Source organism: Amblyraja radiata, chromosome 21 (assembly GCF_010909765.2).
Source record: "Amblyraja radiata isolate CabotCenter1 chromosome 21, sAmbRad1.1.pri, whole genome shotgun sequence".
Classification (NCBI taxonomy): Eukaryota; Metazoa; Chordata; class Chondrichthyes; order Rajiformes; family Rajidae; genus Amblyraja; species Amblyraja radiata.
Window position 1 is genome coordinate 29,634,694 of NC_045976.1, and position 24,590 is coordinate 29,659,283.

Consider the following 24,590-nt stretch of genomic DNA (forward strand, 5'->3'; position numbering starts at 1 on the left):
AAGAAAACCTGCTGCATGTCTGAAATCAAAACAAAATGCTGGAAATACTCAGGTCGGACTGCAATTGTGGGAAGAGAAACTGACTAGACATTTCAGGTCAAAGGCCTTTCATCAGAATCACGAGGACAGTTATATTGCAGAAGCCCCTTCTGCTGAGAATCATACTTACTGTCTTGGAAAGTTCCAGCTGGGAACAACTTGAGGCAAGTAAGAGCTTTTATCGTTGGTCTTCCATTTCTGCCTTCCCTCCACTCATAATCCCTGACCATGCACAACCTGCTTCCACCTCTGTCGAGTAGGCTCAGCAAGTTTACCCAACAGTGCTTAGTCATCCATATCTTTACTATTTTTGCATATGCAGCATTTCTGACACTCTTCTGCTTTATTTGTTTGTGGACCCCATCCATCTCATATATAATTGACCTACACTTCCAATCCTCACCAGGACAGCAACCTGATCACCTTACCTACAATCCTCTCGCTGAATTTGTTCTACCTGTGAACAGTTGCAGGATATTGGGGAGACCCTAGTGAGAGCCTCTATAATGGAAGAGGGGAACCCCGTTCCCTAAAGAATGAGGACATCTCCAATGCTCTGCTATGGAAAAATGTCTTGGGCGCAGATGCGCCGTAGACGGATGAATTGGGAGATGGGGATAGAGTCTTTACAAGAAGAAGGGTGGGAAGAAGTGTAGTCAAGATAGCTATGGGAGTCAGTAGGATAAACTAGGAGTTAGCACGCAGATAAAAGGACATGGGTTCACATATACACCAGACCTTGTAAGGATCGCAGTTTTTCATCCCAAAAATATTTGTGAAACAGATGGGTTGTCGTAATAATTGAATCATTTCATGATCACTATTAGACCTAGATTTTTGTTTTATGTTTATTCAAATACACCAAATTTAATTTAGATTCCACAGCTCAACAATAGAATTTGAATTTGTGACTTTGGATTATTTAAAAGCCTCTAAACTAACAGTTTGGTAACAAAACATTTCTGGAAGAAATAAATCTGGGTTTAGTTTAGTTTATTGTCACTTGTACCGAGGTACAGTGAAAAGCTTGTGGTGTACCTGGTGTTCATTTTCACTTATTTTCAATATTATTTTCATTAACTCTGTCACTCACACAGAAATGGTAAATTGGCCACTGAGTAATATAACTTGGAGAGTGTTAAGAGTACTGTATTCCACATATAGTGTTGTTAACCTGCTCCACCTTCCAATAAGATTATGAATGATCTTTTACTTCAGCGTCATTTTTCCACAAAAACCTTTGGTTCTGATAACAATCCAGACATGACACCTTCAAGAATCTGTTTTTAATTTGGACCACAATTCCTCTAACTCTCTCAGCAATACATTCCTAGTTCTACCCATGTAATTGGTTTCTGACCAACTGGATTCTCCACTTCTTAAGGCTGGCGAGATTTGCAACATTTGAACAAAGCAGGCAGCATGGCCAGCAGAACTTCCAGACAGTATCTACCTCTCAGACCCTGTGATATCTACTTTCCCATTTCCCCCCCACCTCTCAGACTGAATGGCCTCATATACTATGGTAATATAACACCATGGAAATTTCTGAGATTTATCCCAGGATTCTGAGGGAAGCAAGGAGGAGACTGCTGGGGCCGTGATAGAGATCTGTGTATCTTCTTTAGTCAGAAGACTGGGGAATAGCCAATGTTGTTCCTTTGCTTAGGAAAGGCCTCAAGCTTATCAGGAAATTTATAGGCTGAAGAACCTTACATCAGTTGTTGGGAAATTATTGGAAAAGGCTCTTAAGGACAGGATTTACTTACATTCAGAAAAGCATGGATTATTAGCAGTTCAACATGGCTTCGCGTGTGAGAGGTCCAGCCTCATAAATTTGATTAACCTTTATTAGGAAATGATGAAGATGTTCCTTATTGATCATCTTCATCACTTCCTAATGAAAGTTGATCAAATTTATGATTAGGGCAGTGAAAGTCGTCCTTCATGTTTTGCTGGCCCAGATGATTAAGTCACACGTGAAACATGGTGAGTTGGTAAATTTGATCCAAAATTGACCTGGTCACAGAAGACAGAGGCTGATTGTAGAATGGTGTTTTTCTGACTGCAGATAATGGCGTTCCGTATGAATCAGTGCTGGTACCTTTGTTGTTTGTCATCTATTTCAATGATCTAGATGAAAATATTGATGCTCCCATTAGTAATTTTTGCAGATTGGTGGCATTATGGATAGCGAGAAGGCTGTTAAAGGATACAGCAGAATATAGATCAGTTGGAAATTTTGGCAGTGAAATGGCAGATGCAATTTAATCTGGAAAAGTACAAGTTGATGAGGACATTTTTGGAGGTCAGGTGCAAGTGCAAATTATACAGTAAACAGCAGAATCTTTAGGGGCATTAATGTACAGAGGGATCTAAGGATGCAAATCCAACCTATCTCCACCACCCCCCTCCATCTATAGTTCATGCTGCCTTGGGAAAGCAGCCAACAAAATCAAGGAGCATTCACACCCTTGTCATTCCCTCATTCTCCCTTTCTCATCAGCTAGAAGTTACAAACACTTGAAGGCATGTGGCACAGATTAAGGAACAGCTTCTTCCCCACTGCTATCACACAAAGGAGATTTTCAAGACAATTTTTTTTAATATACACCTGGAACAGGCTGTCATGGGAGAATATCGAAACAGATTGTTTAAGAGGCATTTAGACACCAAGAGGCAGAAACAGGAAGCAACAAACAGGAAATAGGCGTCACTGTAGTATAGCTGCTGCTGCTTCACAGTGCCAGAGACCAGAGTTCGATCCTGGCTTCTGATGCTGCTGTGGTTTGCACTTCTCCGTGACCAAGTTTCTCTGGGTGCTCCAGTTTCCTCCCATATACCAAAGACATGTGGGTTTGTAGGTTAATTAACATATGTAAAATTCCTCTAGTGGGTGGGGAGTGGATGCAAAGTGGGATAACAAAACCAGTGTGAATGGGTGATTGTTGGTCGGCATGGACCAGGTGGGCTGAAGGGCCTGTTTCCATGGTGTATCTTTTCATCAATCCATCAACCAAAAAATTAGAGGGATACTACGGCTCATGAAATAAATGCTGGTCCTAATTTCAAGTGAATTGGAGTTTAAAAATAAGTAACCATTACAAGGCATTAGTGAGACCAATAGAGTAGTGTGAACGGGTTTAGCCCCCTTATGGAAACATATTATTTCATTGGAGGTGGATCAGGGGTTTCACAAGGATGATCCTTGGAACATCGCAGGCAATCGCAACCTTATTGAAATATAAGAGATTTGTAGGAAGTGAGACGGTAACTGCTCAGAGATTATTCCTCTCATTGGAAAAATAAAAGACATGGTATTTTTTAACTAAAGGGTGTCCATATAAGATTGAGATGATGTATAAATTCTCTGAGAAATTCTGTTGGGAACTCCTGACACCGGAGCTGTGGGAGGCAGGATCTTTGTGCACATAGATATTTCTAATTAGTAAGGGAATCAAGGGTTAAAGAGCATAAACAGGGAAAGTGGACTTGAGGGATATTAAATTGGCCATAGAGAAAGGCAGAGCCATCTCAAGGGGCTGAAAGATAAAATACCTGTTGATGCTTCTGATGATCTTATCTACTTTTGTTTAACGTGAGAGAGAAAGTAATTCAAATCTGTCCATTACTGTCAAGTCAACAGCTCTAAAGTTCCTTGCCTTTCTCCAACAGTCCTACAACCACAAATATGGAAAAGATGAAAATATATGAAAAAGAAACTCCTTGCCACCAAATTATCAATTTTCCTTTTATCAGTGCACCTAGAAATAGCCATGCCATCACATCATTTGGTAAAGTGCCACAAGGCATGAGAATCACAAATTCATGTATATCTTGCTGTGAATTCAATGGAAAGGAAAAGTCACCATTTCACCTTTGCTCAGGTTTCTGATGCCTTGCTTCCAAACATTTCCTCAGGTACTCAGGCAACATAATGGAACGAAGGAATCAAATCCTAAAAAAAGGGAGAACAATTCCAAATCTTTTGTTTAATGAGAATTGACCCAGCTTAGATGGAGCTCTTTGTGGAAATAATTGTCACAAATTTGGATGACCTTTCATCACAAAAAAAGTTCAAGGCAGATGTCAAGTTTGTCTTATTGTTTCAACCACACAGGATCAAAACCTATACATAAAATGAATGAAATGGAAGTAAGAGTTATTGGTCATTCCATTTTATAATCAGAACTGAACTGGAAACTAAAAAGTTATTTTCATCAATAAGGCTGCTATTTCCCAAGGCAAAGCTTTTTAGCACCAGCATTTGAAGCAGATATTATGAAAACAATATTGTCACAAACATTTTTCTCTTCTTTCGTATCAGGTTCACGTCCTTAATCCTGTTAAAATTGCAGATATGAACCAGTTTACAAAACATTCCAATTTTACATCATTGTCAAATACGGAAGTATCATAATGCGATTTTGAAGGTATTAATTTTCAGGTTAATGGTAATGATATCAAACTTTGGAGATACGAAAATCAGAAATGGCCTAGCAAAAAACTATGAGAATGAATGAGTGTAAAAAGTGGAATTTAAGATCAAAGAACAATCAGGAGTTAATAAATATCGCACAAATCATCTTTTCCCAGAACTCCACCAACTGCTTCCCTGCAGCTTCATCACATTCTGCTTTTCCTGAGGGCTGAAATGCAGAATGGTGAGAATAGCGGTCAGTGTCTGCTGGCGTCCCAGAGCATCAGACAAGGTCAGGAACCTGTAGGTCACATTTTTCACATATTCCAGGTTGGCTCCTTCCCGATTTTTGTCTCTGAGATGTTTCTGTATTTCATCTTGAAGAGCCTCAACATTTTCTTTGTGCCTTTCTTTCTCCATTAGGAGACTGTCCTCCAGCTGATGAACTACAGCTTCCATTTGGTGTTTTTGCTTCCTCAGTGTTGTGACCTCAAGCTCCTTTCGTGCCAGCTGTTCTGCATAGTGAAGAAAAGTAGGCTCATTAGGTCCTGAATACTTAGCAGTCTGCTTCACAATAGCTTGACAGAAATCATCTTGAAGATCATCTTCATTCTGAGAACCATTCCCCTCAGACCAAAACTTGCTTTCAACATAGTTTTTATGACTTGATAGCCCACTGGAGCCCAAGCGTAGTGTTTCAGTCTCTCTGTCTTTCTCCGCTAAGACTGCAAGAGCCCTATCTCTATGTTTGTGCATTTCTTCTTCCAGTTTAATAACTCTTTCATGATACTGGATCTCAATCTTTTCCATTTCTTTCTTATGAGCTGTTTGAAGCTGGGTAATATACTGTTTATTTGCCTCATTATCACATTTGTGCTTGGCTTCCATTTCATCACATGCAAGGCGGAGGGTAATATATTTCTCTTTCAGCTCTGCCAGCTGCTCACGCAAAGTCTCTAACTCTTTGGTTGTATTGCCATCTTTAGTGTTCTTGTTTTTGAGCACAACTTGAGCCCTCATTTTATAGCGTTCAAATTCTTCCTTCAACTGTTTCAACTCCTGTTGATAATAGAAAACAGAAGCTTTCTCTCCATCTGACGTGTCAGGTGTGTCTGTGGAATCAACTTCACAAAGCTTCTCCATGTCTAAGGGTTCCTGTGATTTCCGGTCTGCCAGTGCCAACAGTTTCTTTAGCTTTTCCATTTTGTCTCTCAAAATATTGACATCTAGATTAGATTCATCGACCATTAGATCCAACGATGTTCTGTTGGATGCAGCATTGGCCAAAGTCTTGTTCTCCATATCCAATTGTATAATTCGCTCTTTCAGTTTGTGAATTGTCATCTTGTCTTTCTGCTTACCCTTGTCATAAGTACCGACAAGATCAGAAAGCTCAGAGACTCGGGTTTCCAAATTTGCAACTCGTTCCTCCTCCATTTGAGAGAAGTGACGAAGCTGTTCTTGGGACTGTGCAGCCTAAGCATGGGGAGTGAAGGAGGATAGTCTTAAGCACAGTTAGATTAACAGTACAGGTTCACCACTGATTTTCTGGCACCCTTGAGTTCAGAGCCTTGCCATATTATCCCTTTAGCCGGACCAACAGAGGCCATGGCAAATTCGGTGGCGGAAGTCATCTATGGGAACAGAATTGCCGGCTCCAGCCGGGTTTAAATTCCAGGGCCTCAGCCAGCAAATTCGACCCGCCGATCTGTCATGGTAGTCGGCCATGGGAACAGATCTGCCTGATCCAACCAGGCCGGAGTTCCAGAACCCTGGCCGCATAGGGGAAATTAAACCGCCGATTAGCGCGGAAGTCCCGATGAGGTCAAGATTGCCCTAGGCTCCAGATTTACGGGGGAATTCCGGAGGGGGGGGGGGGGGTTTCAAGTGCACTCTCGTAATTTTGTCCGGTTTAACGGAGGTGCCGGACCACCAGTTGCCAGAAAATCAGTGGTGGCCTATATACCTACAAATACATAAAGTGTAACATACAAATGATTCGGGAGATCAATTATTTTTTCCTTCAGAACTACATAAGAAATGCATTCACATCTACTGGAACACATGGCCGTTTTACATAGTTAGTGGATCATTTACGGCAAGGGTATTTCTTGTTCTTTGGCTAGTAATGGAAGCAAAAATGTTTTACAGCTTCCATTTCCCAACAATGTGAAAGGACCATTGAATGTTAAAGTTTAATGCCGTTTCTGAGCATTGAACTAAGCATGGTGTATGTGTACACAGACAGGAAAAAAAAAAGAGTAGGAAAGAACTGCAGATGCTGGTTTAAATCGAAGGTAGACACAAAATGCTGGAGTAACTCAGCGGGACAGGCAGCATCTCTGGAGAAAAGGAATGGGTGACGTTTTGGGCTGAGACCCATCTTCAGACTAATCTCAGGGGAGTGGGCGGGACAGACATAGAATGTAGTCGGAGACGTAGACAGTAAGACTGGTGGGAGAACTGGGAGGGGATGGAGAGAGAGGGAACACAAAGGCTATTTGAAGTTAGAGAAATCAATGTTCATACTGCTGGGGTGCAAGCTACCCAAACAAAATATGAGGTGCTGTTCCTCCAATTTGCGCTGGGCCTCATTCTGACAATGGAGGAGGCCCAGGACAGAAAGGTCACATTGGGAATGGAAGGGGGAATTAAAGTGCAGAGCAACCGGGAGATTGGGTATGTTAAGGCAGACTCAGCGGAGGTGTTGAGCAAAACGATAGCAGAGTCTGCGCTTGGTCTCGCTGATGTACAGGAGTTGACGCCTGGAACAGCAGATACACTATTCTATTCAATAAAAGGCTATTCTATATTCTATACAGTAGGTGAAGTTGGAGGAGGTGCAAGTGAACCTCTGCCTCACCTGGAAAGACTGCCGGGGTCCTTGGATGGTGTCGAGGGGGGAGGTAAAGGGACAGGTGCTGCATCTCCTGCTGTTGCAGGAGAAAGTACCTGGGGAGGGGGTGGTTTGGGTGGGAATGGACGAATTGACCAGGGAGTTGCGGAGGGAACGGTCCCTGCGGAAAGCAGAAAGGGGTGGAGATGGGAAGATGTGGCCAGTAGTGGGATCCCCTTGGAGGTGGTGAAAATGTTGGAGGATTACCTGCTGTATGCGATGGGTGATGGGGTGGAAGGTGAGGACAAGGGGGAATCTGTCCTTGTTACGAATGGGGGGAGGGGGAACAAGAGCGGAGCTGCAGGATATCGAGGAGACCCATGTGAGAGCCTCATCTATAATGGAAGAGGGGAACCCCCGTTTCCTAAAGAATGAGGACATCTCTGATGACCTGGTATGGAAAACCTCATCCTGAGATTAAGGCCTGGTGCTCGTCAGTGGGATCATGGTCCAAGGATAAGTAGGAGGAGGTATATGAGAGTTGTCACCTGGCCTCTGACTGGTAGAGGTTAGAGCGCCAGATATCACGGCACCTCCCTTGTCGGCGGGTTTGATTATCAAGTCGGGAGTTGCTGCAGAGTGAGCGGAGGGCTGTACGTTCGGGGGGGAGGGGTTAGAGTAAGAAAGGGCAGTGGAAATGTTCTGCCGGCAGTTGGAAATGAAAAGCTTTAAAGAAGGTAGAGGGCCATCACTGGGTGGTGAGGATTCCTTCCCATAGAAAAAGGCACGGAGGCGGAGGCGATAGAAGCTCTACGTTGTGGCAAACCCGGAACTCGTTGAGGTGGGGGTGGACGGGAACAAAAGTGAGGCCTCTGCGGAGGACAGACCGTTTGGTATCAATGGGGATGGTGAACACACGGCAAGGGCGGGGATTGGGGTCGGAGGAAGGCAGATGAGTAGATGGGAGGTCGAGGAGATGTCTGGTGGGGTGTTCAGAGAGGAGGGGGGCATTATATAGGTGGGAAGTTGCTGGGCCACCTGGTTAAAATGGGAAGGGGAAGAAACAGTGGAATCCCCACTGAGGTTCCCTGGAGGAGGGGGTCGGAGCAGTAGGACCCAGCAGAGTCAGACTACGTGGTGTGGGAGTGTACTCATAGAGTCCCCCCAGTCCTCAACTTCCACCCCATTAGCCGTCGCATAATCCTCCTACATTGTCGCCACCTCCAACGGGACCCCACTATTGGCCGCACCGTATCATCTCCACCCCTTTCTGCTTTCCGCAGAGACCGTTCCCTCCGCAACTCCCTGCTCAACTCGTCCCTTCCAAACAAAAACCACGTCCTCCCAAGATACTTTCCCTTGCAACCGCAGGAGATGCAACACCTGTCCCTTACCTCCCCACTCGACTCCATCCAAGGACACCGACAGTCTTTCGAGGTGAGGCAGATGTTCACTTGCATCTCCTCCAACCTCAGCTACTGTAACTCTTGTACATCGGCGAGACCAAGCGCAGGCTCAGCGATCGTTTCGCTGAACACCTCCGCTGAGTCTGCCTTAATCTACCTGATCTCCCGGTTGCTCAGCACTTTAATTCCCCCTCCCATTCCCTATCTGACCTTGCTGTCCCGGGCCTCCTCCATTGTCAGAGTGCGACCCAGCGCAAATTGGAGGAACAGCCCCTCATATTTTGCTTGGATAGCTTACACCCCAGCGGTATGAATATTGAGTTCTCTAACTTCAAATAGCCCTTGCTTTCCTTCTCTCCATCCCCTCCCCCTTCCCAGTTCTACCACCAGTCTGACTGTCTCCGACTACATTCTATCTATGTCCCGCCCACTCCCCTGACATCAGTCTGTAGAAACGTCACCCATTCCTTCTCTCCAGAGATGCTGCCTGTCCCGCTGAGATTCTCCAGCATTTTGTGTCTACCAAGGAAAAAAAAGAACTTCCTTGCACAAACAATTCCATAAGTAAAACATTGCAATTAACTTTAATTAACTTGAATGGAAGAAAAGAAGTTGGAATAGCTGAGGGATAGAATAAGAGTATGAATTGCCTCTCTTGGAGGGTATAAAAATATTCAGATGAATTAGGCTGAAATAAAACAAAACAGGGTGCTCCATTGCAAGTACTTATTAACGAGCAAAACCTAACTCAAAGTTGCATGAAGATGTATTAAGGCAGTGAATAAAAGTTCAGTGAAAAAGATAAGGCTTTAATGGCATCTTAAAAGAGGCAGAAATTAGCGAAACTTGAGGTCTAACCTGTTGAATGCATCATACTAATGGAGGACCAATTAAAACCTTCATTGCTATGATGCCTTGGACGCCAGATGAATATCTTTTGGGTTATGTTATTATTAAAGAGAGATGCCAGATGCAGGTATTGGCAAGGACATGGAGTCATTTGGAAACTTTACAACTGAGGCATAATATAAGTCAACGGTGATGGGTGAACATGTCTTGGTTTGGCTAAGGATAAGCTAAAATAGATTGAGTAATCTCCAACTTCCAAAGGCTGTGAGGGGGATGTCAAGTTGAGTAAGAATGAAGATGCCCAGTGCAAAAGCACTGTCCTAATGTGGAAAACACTAATATGCATACAAAATACTACAATGACAGACTGAGATGTCTGATGTGCCAGGAAATAATTATACCATTTTGAATATAACCTATTACATTGCACTATCTTGGAAAAAGACCTAAAATCTCCGATAAGTGAAACCGTATCAGGATTTTTAAATTAACTGTGGCAGACATAGTTAATAAAATCGGACCTTTTCTGGATTATTTCCAGTATTGACAATCCAGAGTTGAGACATTTTGTAGATCTGTGTGTTATTTTATCAGTAAACATTTTAGTTAATTCGATTTTTATTTATTTCCATGCATGAAGTTACCAGAGATAGAAAAACATTTGATAAAAGGGTCAAAGCAGAATGTATGTCATTAAATTAGGTAATCCCCTGGACAATGGGTGACTGAGCCCCTGGACAAAAGCAGGAACAGGCATTTCCTTCCATTTTAATATCAGGACTAATAAGATATAACTAAAATATCTATGCACAAAACATTAGAAATAAATTCAGGAAATAAATAGCACTAAAAGCCATTAGTACCTACAAGTTAAGGCTGTATAATGCCTCAGGTAAGAGCCACTAAGAATCATGAGGTGGTACAAACTTCGTCCTTCAACAAAAAAATATATCAATCATGGTTGAACTGAAGAAAAACAATCCTGGATAGAACACGATCAGAAGAGACAAAGAAAGCAAAAAAGAGATAGCATTAATAAAAGGACACTGAAGAAAGACTATTAAAAGAAAAGTCAAAGATTTTGTAACAGAATCCAACATTCATTGCAGGTTGCTGAATTGTGAGAACTAATTTTAGGAAGATATTAGCAGAAGAAACTTGCTGCAATGATGGGGCATAATTTATGGGCATCCACTATCCCACAAATATATAACCAATATATAACTAAATGGTGATTCATAATAAACTTGAATATTCATAATCTTGAATATGTTCGAAGAACTTAGCACCAATGTGGAAATCTGAATTAGTCAGTAAGTGGCCATTTATTGATGAAGTCTATTACCTTCCTTATTTCCAAATGAAGTTGTGCCTGATAATGAGCCTTTGTCTCAGTTATTTCCATCTCCAATTCCTGTAAACGTGGGTGTGGTTTTCTCTTCTCTTCTTCAGCAAGCCGTAGTGCAGTCCTCACCTCTTCCACCTCCTTACTCAAATGCTTCATTTGAGCCTCGCAGTCATCTACCCTATCTGCCGCATAACTTTTTGAAGTCAATAGATCCTTTGTGTCTTCAAGTTTTAGTTCAATATCTTGACGAAAAGCTCTCTCTACCTGCAGCAGCTTTTGAAGTTCATGAAGCATTGTGGCGTGGTCAATTTGCTCCCGGTCCCGCTCATGTTGCTGGGTAATAATCCGTGCCTTAGCCTCTGCTAGTTGTTCTTGGACTTTTTTAATCTCAGCTTCATATTTGGAGTCTTCTTCTTGAAACTTCTGTGTCAAGTCTTCCAGCTCTTGTCTCATTTTCTTCTTGTCTGTTAAATAAGAAGCTTCCATTCGTGATTTTTCTTGTGTAACAGTTGCCAAAGCATTGGTCAGTGTTGCCAAATGACCTTTCAATTGCATTTTTTTATCAGTTTCACTGTGGCTCTGCTGTTCCCCACTCACAACAATGCCACTTTCAGTACTGTTGGCTTCCTCACTCTTTGGAGGGCTCCCCCCAGCTTCCAATTCTCCCAATATCTTGTCCTCATTATTTAACTCTCCTTTGTTGCTACTAGTCAAACTGGCTGTTGTGTCCAAACTATTCACAGTCCTCAGACTGTCCTCACTATGGACTGAGCTTTGATCATCTCCAATGTCAGAGCAGAACGCTGCACTCACAGAGTCTATGTTCTGTAAATTATTATCTACTTCCTGTGATACAGAGAGAACTTTTAAACTGGCTTCTAAAGCCTCTTTCTCTTTAAGGAGACTTTTGTAAGCCTGCACGACATCTCTCAAACGTGCCTGGTACTGGAACAGTTGCTTCTTCTGAGTTTCAATGGTATCCAAAAGCTCTCTCTTATTGGGGCCACCACCAAAGTTCACACCAAACTTCTCCATGTCAATTCAAAGTGGACCTCAGAGCAAACAAACCATCTGCAATAAGGAGGAAGAATATATGACTTAATAACAACAAATTTTCTTTATTAAACAGGAGCTAATGCATTATCCTTAGATATGCAGAATATATTTGCTAAGAAAAATATATTGCAGAAGATATATGGTACAAAAGGTAACTTACTGGCAGGCTGAATTAAAAAGAGGAAAGGATAAATGGGCCTTTTCATTTTTTCTGGTTATTGTGCTACAGGGATGGGTGGTGGGGCATCAACTTTAACAACATTATATAAATAACTTTGTTGAAGGTGCTAAACATTTGTTTGCTAAATTTACCAATGACGCAAAGTAGGAAAGTTAGTTTGAATAAGAGTAGCACATGAGAATACAATGGAACATAGATAGATTTTGAGTATGTGAGCAAAGATCTGGCAATTTGAGTATAATGTGGGATAATGCAATATTCAGTTTGGTAAGTAAATATAAAATGCCTCATATATCTAAATAATAAGAGATCGCAAAGCTCTGAGATGAGGCAGGGTCTGGGTGTCCTGGTGCGCGATTCTCAGTAAGTTAGTATGCAAGTAATTAGGAAAGTTAACAGAATGTAATGGCTTATTACAAGTGAACAGAATGTATGTATTGAAGTTAAGCTTCAGCAACATGTGATATTGTAGAGAGTACACATGGGGTACCATGTAAAATACTGTATAAGGCACAATGTACAATATATAAAATCATGAGAGACATAGATAGGGTAGACAGTCAGTACCTTTTTCCCAGGATGGAAACATCAAATACTAGAGGGCATAGCTTTAAGGTGAGAGAGGCAAAGTTTAAAGAAGATGTGCGGGGCAAGTTTTATTTACACTGAAGGTGACTAGTCACTGTAACGAGCTGCTGGGCTTGGTGGTTAAGGCAGACACCACAATGGCAATTAAGAGACTTTTGGATAGGCATATGGATATGCAAAGAATGATATGGATTATGTGCAGACAGATAAGAATTTGTCTTGGCATCATGTTCGGCACAGACAATGTGGCTGAAGATCCTGTTATTGTGCTGTATTGTTCTGTGTTCAAACTGTTTTTTTTCCTTGTTTAAGAAAGTATACTTTATTCTCCCGACATTCTTCTTAACACCCCAGATTCCACCAGTTACCTGCGTCCTGGCTTTTTACAATGGTTAATTAACATATCAACCAGCATGTTTTGGGGGGTTTGGGAGGAAACTGGCTCACCTATAGAAAACCCACGATATCATAGGGAAAATATGCAAGCTCCATAGACAGCACCCAAGGTCAGGGTTGAACCTGGGACTCTGGAGTTGTGGGGCAGCTGCTCAACCCTGTAAGTCACCATGTGTCAGAAGCTGTTGAGAGAAAGTTTAATGGACTAATATCTGGAGTGTTCAGGTTGGCATATGTGGAACGGTTAGGAGGCTAGACTTGTGTCTGCTGGTGTTTAGATGAATAAAGAAAAACAGCGATTTTTGACCAGCTGGAATGGGGAAGATGAAACAATGACCCAGTGAGTAAAAAATGTGTAGAAAGCAAAATCCCAGTAATTAAAGGGCATGCAAAACAAGAATTGCAATGAGTTTAAGAGGAGCATAGGAACTAAATCCTTGTGAATGTAACTGGAATGCAGGAACAAGAATCCAGGCAAATTTACATAATTGAAAGAATCTGGTCATATAACAATAAAACAAGCAATGAGAAAATACTGGATACCGCTTTTGCACTCCGTGCTATTTCATATTTAATGGACTGCCAAAATGATCCATTTGTGATGCTACGAACATCAAGGATAGTTGGTTTCAAGAGTATACAGACAGGGACAGAACCAGGCAGACAAAAACAAATTGAACAGGTAGTTAGTTCCATAAAGCCCAGATGGAGATCTATGACCTCTGACGCTATTTGGTTAGCATGTTCTCTGTGACCACATGGAGTTCCTTGCACATACCAAAGATATGTAATTCAGTTCATTGTGCAGCAAATCCAGGGGAGAATTGATGGGGATGTGGGTAGAATTGATCACAGGGAAAATTAGTCCGGGGAATTGGATTGCTCTGTAAGCCCACACATTATTGATGGGTTGAAATGACCACATTCTGTATTGTAAGGAAACACAATATAAGCAGTTTGCTGGTTTGAGTAATGGTAGAGCAATAGCCAAGCACTATATGTAGCTCAAATGTATAGGGAGAAAAGATAGTTACAGTGGAATCGATTGTCTAGGCAGGAGGGAAGATAATTATTGGGTATTCTATTGTTTGGACATCTGACATGTAGTTCTGTGGTTGCAAATGTGCTTCCAAAGATGTTATGTTGCTTCTGTCACCAAGGTTAAGGATATCATCTTGGTAAGTGTGAGGTGCTACATCTTGGCAGGACAAATCAAAATAGGACGTACATGGTAAATGGTAGCGAATTGAGGAATGCAGTTGAACAGATGGATCTAAGAATAACTTCATAGTTCCCGGAAGGTGGAATCTCATGTAGATAGGGTGGTAAAGAAAGCTTTTGGTGTGCTGGCCTTTATAAATCAGAGCATTGAATATAGAAGTTGGGATGTAATGTTAAAATTGTCCAAGGCATTGGTGAGGCCAATTCTGAAGTATGGTGTACAATTTTGGTCGCCAAATTATAGGAAAGATGTCAACAAAATAGAGAGTACTGAGGAGATTTACTAGAATGTTGCCTGAGTTTTAGCACCTAAGTTACAGAGAAAGGTTGAACAAGATAAGTCTTTATTCTTTGGAGCGCAGAAGGTTAAGGGGGGACTTGATAGAGGTCTTTAAAATTATGAGAGGGATGGACAGAGTTGACGTGGATAAGCTTTTTCCATTGAGAGTAGGGAAGATTCAAACAAGAGGACATGACTTGAGAATTAAGGAACAAAGGTTTAGGGGTAACATGAGGGGGAACTTCTTTCTCAGAGAGTAGTAGCTGTGTGGAATGAGCTTCCAGTGGAAGTGGCGGAGGCAGGTTCGATTTTATCATTTAAAAATAAATTGGATAGGTATATGGACGGGAAAGGAGTGGAGGGTTATGGTCTGAGTGCCGGTAGATGGGACTAGGTGAGTAAGTGTTCGGCACGGACTAGAAGGGCCGAGCTGGCTTGTTTCCGTGCTGTAATTGTTATATGGTTATACGTTATTATTGTGGAGCTATTGTGGAAAATAAAGAAGTGTGAAATGCCAGAGATCATTATCCATATAAGCACCAATGATTACATAGGAAAAGGTATGAGATCTGGCAGGTAGGCTTCAGAAAGGTATAATGAAACCGATAATATCTGCATTATTTCCTGTGCTCTGTGTTGCTGAGAAATAGAAGAGTAACCCAAATACATTGCTGGTATTTTAAGCAACCTTATTTTGTCCATTGGCCTACTTTAATGGTATTTACGTCTAGTCTGCCAAGCTGTGGATTTCACATGAGAAACTTGGATGCAAAAAAATAGATTGACCCTCAGCACAATACAAAAAAAGTGTCTTGCAAATTAGATCTTAAAAGGCATTTTCAGGTGGACTTAAAATATCCATGAGAACACTTTGTCCCAGTTACCCTCAAAGAAGATCACTAAAATAAAATTTCACTTGTCATTCTCAAGTAGGCCAACACTTTTCCAGTATTATACTCTACAGCAAATGAAGGAGTTTTGAAGTAAAGCGACGGTTAAGCAAACGAGAAAAGCAGAGAATGCCCCAGCTCCTCTAACACAGCACCTCAACCTCTGCAGTATCATCCCTCCTCAAAAGGACTACAACCACCAACTCCCAAGGCCGCTTTTCGCTTACTGACTCCCGGCCTCGAGATTCACCATCCCTGGACCTGCTGACAATCCCCCCCCCTATTCCTCACCCGGATTCCCTTCCTCTGGAAATCCGATTCCTCATCTCAGTCGGGGCTCATTTCAAGGCGCAGCGACGGCGGCCTGGAACCCGTCGGCAATAGAACAAGAAAGACGCCATCTTGAGAAGGTCGCGGCGAGGGGCCGGGAGAGAGGGGGGGGAGGGGGGGACGTTCCACGTATTCATTTGACAAAAGCAGATCGTTGGAAGAAACGACCGGAAGTCGCGCGAGGAAATTGAACTTCGACCCCCGGTTGCGACGTCATTCCTTTATTGTTGGCCGGACACGATCATCGAAACGTCAGCCGCACTCGCGCTTTCGGTCTGTTAATTTGGTTGTCGATCCTTTTACAGTTCCGAACCCGGCGCCAGGCTCCCGCCGCTACGCTCTCCAGCCAACTAGCTCTCCAGTCAGCCCGACCGACCGACCGCCCGCCCGCCGACGGGATCCGAACACGCCCGAGTCTCCACTCGGTCGGATCCGCCCCGAGCCCGCAACCTCCCATTTGCTGCCGTCCGCCCGCGAGCTGCCAGGCCACGACCGCGTTCGCAGCCATGGGCATGAGCATGTCGATCTTGTTCGCCCGGCTGTTCGGAAAGAAGCAGATGCGGATCTTGATGGGTAAGCCTGATGTCGGCCCCACGTAACTTTGGACCCAAGGTGAACCCAGGCAGGCAGGCAGGCAGGCAGGCCGTGTATGTGTGGGGCGGGGGATCGTCAGGTTATTGTGCTTCAGGCGCTGAGGGCGGAGTGCTCTCGAGGGTTTCAGTCGACACCTCCTTTTACTTTAGGGATTGGGGACCGTGTGTTTCCTCCCTGGTTGTGTAGCCGTGGAGGCCATCGGCGAGTCACGGACTCGAGCACAGAAGGAGTGGGTGGCGACGGGGCGGGGCAGGTGATGGCTGACTGTGTGTGAGGGGGGTGCACTCCCTCCGTCGCTTTGGCTGCTTTGGCAGGGTAGTCTTAGTATTTATGGTTCTTGTGCAGTTTTTAAAACCAAAATATGATTATATAATCTAATAGATTTGGGATCTGCGTTATCATGCATTCATTCCTAAAAAAATATTTTATTGGTGTTTTTTTTCTAATGGCAGATTAATCAGAGGGAGGATCGAACCTGACCTCTCCTGATGATGTGTTCATGATGGCCTTCTGACAAATGACAGTTTTGGCTCCTTGAATATATAGTTCAGCTGGGCCATTCTGCTGTTATTTCCCCATATCCCAGTGGATTTTCTCTCTGAACTATTTAACCAATTCTGTTGTGAATATTAAATTAAAACTGTACTTTCAAACAGCTCAAACCAGTTAACAGTCATACAGCATGGAAAAAGGCCCTTTGGCCCAACTTGCCTACACTGACCAACGTGTGCCATCTACACTAGTCCCGCCTGCCTGCGTTTGGCCCATATCACTCCAAACCTGTCCTATCCATGTACCTGTCTAATTGTTTCTTAAATGTTGCAATAGTCCTTGCTTCAGCTACCTCCTCCGGCAACTTGCTGTGTGTTTCCATGCATTGTGTCTGCCTGTTTTGCCAATTACATTAAATCTGTTTCCTATGGTTAATGATCACTCAGTTTAGAAAAAAAAATCTCATTTTGTGTATCAAAATCATTTGTATATTAATCCACCTGTTAAATCTCCTCTTAATTTTCTTAGCCCCATCCTCTAAGTTTCTAAACATTCTTCCTTCCCTCACCAAAGTCCTGACGTTTCTTGAAGTGTTATACCCAATATGCGATACAAAGCTCCAACTGGGTCCCAGTGATTTTAATAAAGGTATATCTTAACGCCCTTCTGTTCATTTGTACACCGTAAGAAATCCAACACTGGTGGGTTTAAACTAGATTGGTAGGGGGGTGGGATCGTATGCTGGACCAAGGCAGTATAAATGGTGATAAAAGAAGGTTAAGTGAACTGAATAGGCAGGGACTAATGATTTGAATTGTACCTATTTTAATACGAGAGGCCTGATGGACAAGGCAGGTGAACTCGGATAAGGCGTGATTAGTTCTTGGTTTCTTGGTCCTCCAAAATATTCCAAATGGAATTTAAACTGGAGGTGGTGAAGGGAGGGCTTAAGCCAGATAGGGTTATTGGGAAGAAAGAGCTACCTAGTTGTGTGCAACTGGGTTGTTGTGGTCATTACATAAACCTGGTTAAGAGAGGGATAGGACTGGTGGCTTAATGTTCCATGGTACAGATGCATCAGAAGAGGTAGAGGTGGAGTTAGAAGAGGAGGGGGTGTTGCTTTTTTGATTAAGGAGGTGGCCAGAGCTGACTTTACTGATGGTTTGTTCAGCAAGGCTATATGGATGGAGCTGAGAAATAAGAAAGGGATGATCATCTTGTTGTTAATGTACTACACGCCCCTGAATAGTCAATGGGAATTAGAGTATCCCAGGATCAGGTGAATGCCTGAAAGAGTTTTGAAACTGAGGAGCACGGTATAAAAGGAAAGCGACAGGTAAAAAGGCACCATTATCTGGCTCTGGCAGATAATATTAAGGGTGATACCTTAAGAGATTTTATAAGTACATTGAGGGAAAACGGGTAACCAGTGAGAGAATGGGTCCCCTCGGGTATCAAAGTGGTCAACTCTGTGTGGAGTCACAAGAAATGGGCAAGGTCCTCAATGAGTATTTCTCCTCTGATTTTAACATAGACATGCAGACCAGGGAATTTGGGGCAGTCAATAGAAGTGTATTGAGAGTAGTCAATATTACAGTCGAAGAGGTTCTGAATGTCCTAACGCATATGAAGGTAGACAAATCTTCCAGGCCTGATCAAATATATTTGAGGACACTGGGAAGCTAAAGAGGAAATGGCAGGTGCCTTGGCTGAGAGTTGATCATGCACCTGTGGTTGTAAAGTTACAAGAGATAAGTCTGAGGGATAAGATATACGTGCATTTAGATGGCGAGGGAATAATTAGAAGGTCGACACAAAATGTTGGAGTAACTCAACTGGACAGGCAGCATCTCTGGATAGAGGGATTGGGTGATGCTTCAGGTTGAGAATCGGCACAGTATTGTATGTGGGAAATTGTGTCTCACAAATCTGATTGAGTTTATTGAAGATGTGGCCAAAACGGTTGATGAAGGCAGAGCTGTAGACGCACATATGGGTTTTAAGTCAAGTCAATTGACAAGGTTCTGCATTGTAGGCTGCTCCAAAGGTTAGAAAGCGTGGGATCCATGGACAGCTAGCCAACTGGATAGAAAATTGGCTTTGTGGAAGGAAGCAGAGGGTGATGGTTGAAGGGCATTTTCCAGACTGGCCTGTGACTAGAAACATAGAAAATAGGTGCAGGAGTAGGCTATTCTGCCTTTTGAGCCAGCACCGCCATTCAATATGATCATGGCTGATCATCCAAGATGAGTACCTCCCATTCCTGCTTTCTCCCCATATCCCTTGATTCCGTTAGCCCCAAGAGTTATATCTAACTCTCTTTTGAATATATCAAGTGAATTGGCCTCCACTGCCTTCTGTGGCAGATAATTTTCCTCATTCAGTCCTAAATGGCTTACCCCTTACTCCCTCAACATTGGGAACAATTTTCCTGCATCTAGCCTGTCCAATCTCATAAGAATGTGTTGTCTCCATAAGATGCCCTCTCATCCTTCTATGTATGTGCCTTGAGGTTTGGCGTTGGGCCCATTACTGTTTGACATCTATTTCAATGATTTGGGTGAGAATGTACAAAGCATGATTAGAACGTTTGCAGATGACACTAAAGTGGATTGCACCGTAGATAGCGAGGGTGGTTGTGAAAAAATTGCAGTGTGATCTTGATCGGTTAGGCAGGTGGGCTGAGGAATGGTTGATGCAGTTTAATTCAGAGAAGTGCGAGGTGTTTCATTTTGGGAAGTCTAACCATAGCAGGACCTATACAGTGAATGTCAGGTGTCTGGAGAGTGTTTTAGAGCAGAGGGATGCAAGAGCAGGTACATGGTTCCTTGAAAGAGGCATACGGTGGTCAAGAAAGCTTTTGGCACATTGGCCATCAGTCAGAGAATTAAGTATAGAAGTTTGGAGGATATGGTACAGTTGTACAAGACATTGGCGAGGCCACATTTAGGGTATTGTAGTCACCCTGTTATTGGAAAGATGTTGTTAAGCCGGAAAGGGTGCAGAGAAGATTTACAGAGATGTTGCCAGGACTCGAGAGCCTGAACTGTAGGGAGAGGTTGAGCAGGCTAGGACTGTATTCCTTGGAGCACAAAAGGATGAGGGGTGATCTTATAGAAGTGAGAGGAATTGATGGGGTAAATGCACAGAGTAGGGGCATCAAGAACCAGAGGGCATAGATTTACGGTGAGGGTATAGGATCTTAAGGGGTACTATCACATAGTTCAAAAAATATTTGGACTGGTACATGAATAGAATGGATTTAGAGGGAATTGGGCCAAACGCAGGCAGTTGGAACTAGTGTAGATGGAGCATGTTGGCCGGCCTGGGCACATTGGGCCGAATGACCTGGTTCCATGTTGTATGACTGTGTGTGCCTGTGCGCAGCCTTCTCAACTTGTTCTGTTACCTGTTGTAGTAACACCAGGTCTTTCTTCCTGCACCTCTTACTAATACTATTTGGTTTGTATGGCTACATTTAGACAATAGACAATATACAATAGGTGCAGGAGTAGGCCATTTGGCCCTTCGAATGTGATCATGGATGATCATCCCCAATCAGTACCCCGTTCCTGCCTTCTTCCCATATCCCCTGACTCTGCTATCTTTAAGAGCCCTACCTAGCTCTCTCTTGAAAGCATCCAGAGAACCTGCCTCCATCGCCCTCTGAGGCAGATAATTCCACAGCCTCACCACTCTCTGAGAAAAAGTGTTTCCTCGTCTCCGTTCTAAATGGCTTACTCCTTATTCTTAAACTGTGGCCCCCGGTTCTGGACTCCCCCAACATCGGGAACATGTTTCCTGCCTCTAGTGTATCCAAGCCCTTAACAATCTTATAAGTTTCAATGAGATGCCCTGTCATCCTTCTAAACTCCAGAGTGTACAAGCCCAGCTGCTTGTGTACAAGCCCATTTGTTTCTTGTAAATAATTTTTTTTTTCAAACTTTAGATTAATCTTCATGTAATGATTGTATAATTTCATATTTTCACCTGTCTGATATAATTTATTACTACTTCACTGCTTACTGAGAGCTGCTTTAAATTTATTGTCATCATCCAATCGTAACCCTTTGTTGCATTAAAGGTATCTTATGTTATCTTAAATTTGTTCACTCCCTGTACAGTGCATTAAAAAAAAAAAAAAAAAAAATAATAACCTCATCTCTGTTACAACTTTTGCCTGATTAAAACCTCTCGTAACCTTGACCATGTGGTTAGCACACATAAGGGACAACCATCACCACTTGCAGGTACCCACTCCAGCTGTGCACCATCTGGACATAGAAACCTATGGCCATTATTATGGCTAGATTTAAGCCCTGGAACTCCCCATCCAATTACATAGTTTCATCGAAGGTAAACACAAAATGCTGGAGTAATTCAGTGGGACAGGCAGCATCTCTGGAGAGAAGGAATGGGTGATGTTTCGGGTCGGAAGAAGGGTCTCGACCCGAAACGTCACCCATTCCTTCTCACCAGAGGTGCTGCTGAGTTACTCCAGCATTTTGTGTCTACCTTCGATTTAAACCAGCATCTGCAGCTCTTTCCTGCACAACATAGTTTCATCCTCCCTTTCTAATCTCGTCAAGCCCCAAAAGTTGGAAATTTCCGTTCCAAATCATGACCATATTTGAATTTAATTACTTCCCCATTGATTATTCCTTCAAATGCCTGGATTCAAAACTCTAAAATTGTTTCCCAAATCTTTTTTTCTTCTTAAAACCTGCTTCTAATTAATCAGAATTGTCCAGACCTGCTGAGTTACTTCAGCACTTTTTGTCCTTTTGTGCATTAACCAGCTATCGCAGTTCTTTGTTTTTAATTCATTATTAATGGTCTTGCAAAGTGGCCTGATGTTTTACTACGTTAGGTACCATAAGGCCACGTTAGTGAATTTCATCTCCTGTGCGCCTGATGTTGAATTTACTGGTGTCTTCTTAAATTCCTGCTAAAAATGTTTTATTGTGCAAACATTGAGTTGTGGTTTATAATATAATTCGCAAATCATCATCATGTATCCAGTACACCACTGATCCTTTAAGCACTGAGGGATTCCACTATACATCTCCTTCCAATCAGAAACACACGGCAATTCACAGGAGTTGTGAATTTTGCATTTGTACTACTGTTATATCTTTTACCCTTGGGTTTCAATTTTGTTATAAGGTTTATTGTTTTACTACATGCCTTTTGAAAGTCTATACCAGGGGTGGGGAACCTTTTCATGTTGGAATGCCGCATTAGGTTAGCTGTAATCTAATAAGGGTGCATCGATGAAACTTCAATTAGATATACTTCAAAATGTACATTATTTTGTAAAAATCTAGCTACTATGTACTAACTTCAAGAAAATGAAAACAAATAGTTAATTCTAAAGTTAACTAACCTTTTAATGACTTTGTTGTGACTGCTTTTTGTGGGAAAGAATTTAAATATTTGGTTGCAACAGGGAGGTATGCAGTTTCAGCTGATCTAGATGGGTGTCCGATATGTGTGACCTTAAGGGCGTCTTGATTTGGGTTAGGTAGGAGAATGTAGATTCGCAGCAATAAGTGGTTGAAAAACAAGAAAGCATTTTTCGTGCATGTTACCGAAGACGTGGGTATTCTATTGAATTTTTCCATATTTCAATCGGATCTTTCTTGGCGTCAAATAAGGACTGTAAAATGTCATCTTCTGAGAGCTCAATCAATTCCATCTGTATTTCTTTAGGAGCTTTGGAGACATCAACTAGGTGAGGTTGAAATGCTAATTTGAATGCTAAAAAATGCTAATTTCATTGAATCTTTTACTCTTTGGTATTTTAAATACGTTCATTGTAAGATTAAAATAAAAATAATAAAAGACGAACAAAAACATATTAATAAAAATAAAAGGATTTGTTCCACAAATTTTGGATTCATTCAAAAGGCCGTACTTAATGGCCTAGAATGCCGCATGCGGCCTTAAGGTCGCAGGTTCCCCACCCCTGGTCTATACGCACATAAACGACACCGTCCTTATCCATTCACCATCAAATCAAATTTTCCCTTTATCTGGCTTTTCAGTGGTACATGGTTGTTTATTTTCTCCCAGGGTATTATTTCAGTAGGCTTTTCTTCCACTTTAGTTAGGTTAGCTTATAATTGTCAGATTTATCCTTTGCCCCTTTCTTTAGTATTTTGAATATCTCATCTGCCTTCAACATTAGATGTTCATTTTGTCTATTTAATTGACTACCTGACTCTTCTGACAAATATATTATTATTGAAACACAATTTGCATTCCATTTTATGTTAGCCACCATTCCATTCTTGTACTTCACTGCACCTACTGTTTTCACATTATTCAGCCTGCCTTCTTTTGTATTCTCATCTACAAATTTAGAAATTGTGTCCTGTACATCAAAGCAATGGTCCCAATGTGAACACAGTATGCATATTTGGCTCTAGCCTGAAGAGCAACTATTCCAGTTTGCTGTTATTATCTGCCCAGTTAGCCAAGATCATACCCATGCCATGATTGCGGCACAGTGGTGCATCGATAGAGTTACTGCCTTGCAGTGCTAGAGTGTAGGGTTTGATCCTGACTACGGGTGCTGTCTGTAGTCTGCACAGAGTTTATACATTGTCCCTGTGTTCACATGGTTTTTTTCCAGGTGCTCTAGTTTCCTCCAGCATTCCAAAGGCTTGCAGGTTTGAAGGTAAAATAGCTTCTGTATATTCTCCCTAGTGTGTAGGATAGAACTAATGTACAAGTGATCATTGGTCGGTTCAGATTCTGTGGGCGGTAGGGCCTCTTTCCACGCTGTTTCTCTAAACTAATTGCAAACTAATAGGGTGTAATTTTCTAAAAAGTTTAAGTTATACAAACTGCAGGAGCCATTTGTGCTCCTACATTAAAGCCATTTACGATTTTTTTTTAAATAAAAAAAATCACACAGCATCCCTGTGTACCCCATCATTATCACGAGATTCTGCTACTTCAGCAAAGAACTCAAAGTTAAACAGATACAATTTGCTTTTAACAAATTTTCCTCACTTTAATTATCCCATATAACTTGGTACCAATTCTATCCAATTTTTATGTTCCTCTAATCACTGATGTTAAATTAACTGGTCTTAAGCAGTTGGATGATTCAACTCGTCAAGCCGATTGTCATTTGTACCAGTTTGGTACGGTACAGGGACAATAAAATTCTTGCTTGCAGCGTCGTCACAGGCACATAGACACAGATAACACGTATAACCATTAACTAAACAAATTCTGCAAGATGGTAAAAAAACAACAAAAAAGTTCAACACAGTTGAGGAAAAAAACATTCATGGTAGTGCAAGAAGTGGCCTATAGTGATGTTGCTGTGGTAGTATTTGGATTATGCATGTTGATTAAAGATCCTTGTAGGAAAATATGTGTAGGAAAGAACTGCAGATGCTGGTTTAAATCGAAGGTAGACAAAATGCTGGATTAACTCAGCGGGACAGGCAGCATCTCTGGAGAGAAGGAATGGGTGACCTTTCGTGTCAAGACCCTTCTTCAGACTGATGGGTGACGATTTGGGTTGAGACCCTTCAGAAAGTCAAGGCCATTCTTCAGTTTGAAGAGGGGTCTCGACCCGAAACGTCACCCATTCCTTTTCTCCAGAGATGCTGCCTATCCTGCTGAGTTACTCCAGCATTTTGTGT

At 42.2% G+C, this 24,590-nt stretch overlaps 2 protein-coding genes across 2 annotated transcripts in view; one reads left to right on the forward strand and one right to left on the reverse strand.

Annotated features, from left to right (window-relative positions):
• Positions 1 to 1,529: 1,529 nt before the first annotated feature.
• Positions 1,530 to 15,956, reverse strand: gcc1 (GRIP and coiled-coil domain containing 1). Its single transcript, XM_033039927.1, has 3 exons — positions 15,802 to 15,956; positions 10,896 to 11,969; positions 1,530 to 5,935 (listed from the first exon to the last, which is right to left on the reverse strand). Exons 2-3 carry the CDS (start codon positions 11,931 to 11,933, stop codon positions 4,622 to 4,624), a joined length of 2,352 nt encoding a protein of 783 aa, XP_032895818.1. The 5' UTR covers positions 11,934 to 11,969; positions 15,802 to 15,956; the 3' UTR covers positions 1,530 to 4,621.
• A 93-nt stretch (positions 15,957 to 16,049) lies between these two features.
• The window catches only part of arf5 (ADP ribosylation factor 5), a 28,337-nt gene continuing 19,796 nt past the window's right edge, over positions 16,050 to 24,590 (forward strand). Inside the window, exon 1 of the mRNA XM_033039943.1 lies at positions 16,050 to 16,413. Coding sequence (XP_032895834.1) covers positions 16,347 to 16,413 — 67 coding nt within the window. The 5' untranslated portion in view covers positions 16,050 to 16,346. The remainder of the gene's footprint in view (positions 16,414 to 24,590) is intronic.

Bases quoted from the DNA above. Each gene is read 5' to 3' on its own strand.
- gcc1 (XM_033039927.1), bottom strand. From the start codon at position 11,933: ATGGAGAAGTTTGGTGTGAACTTTGGTGGTGGCCCCAATAAGAGAGAG. The intron at 5,936-10,895 runs GTAATAGACTTC...CCCCATGCTTAG, and splicing joins TTCATTTGGAAATAAGGAAG to GCTGCACAGTCCCAAGAACA.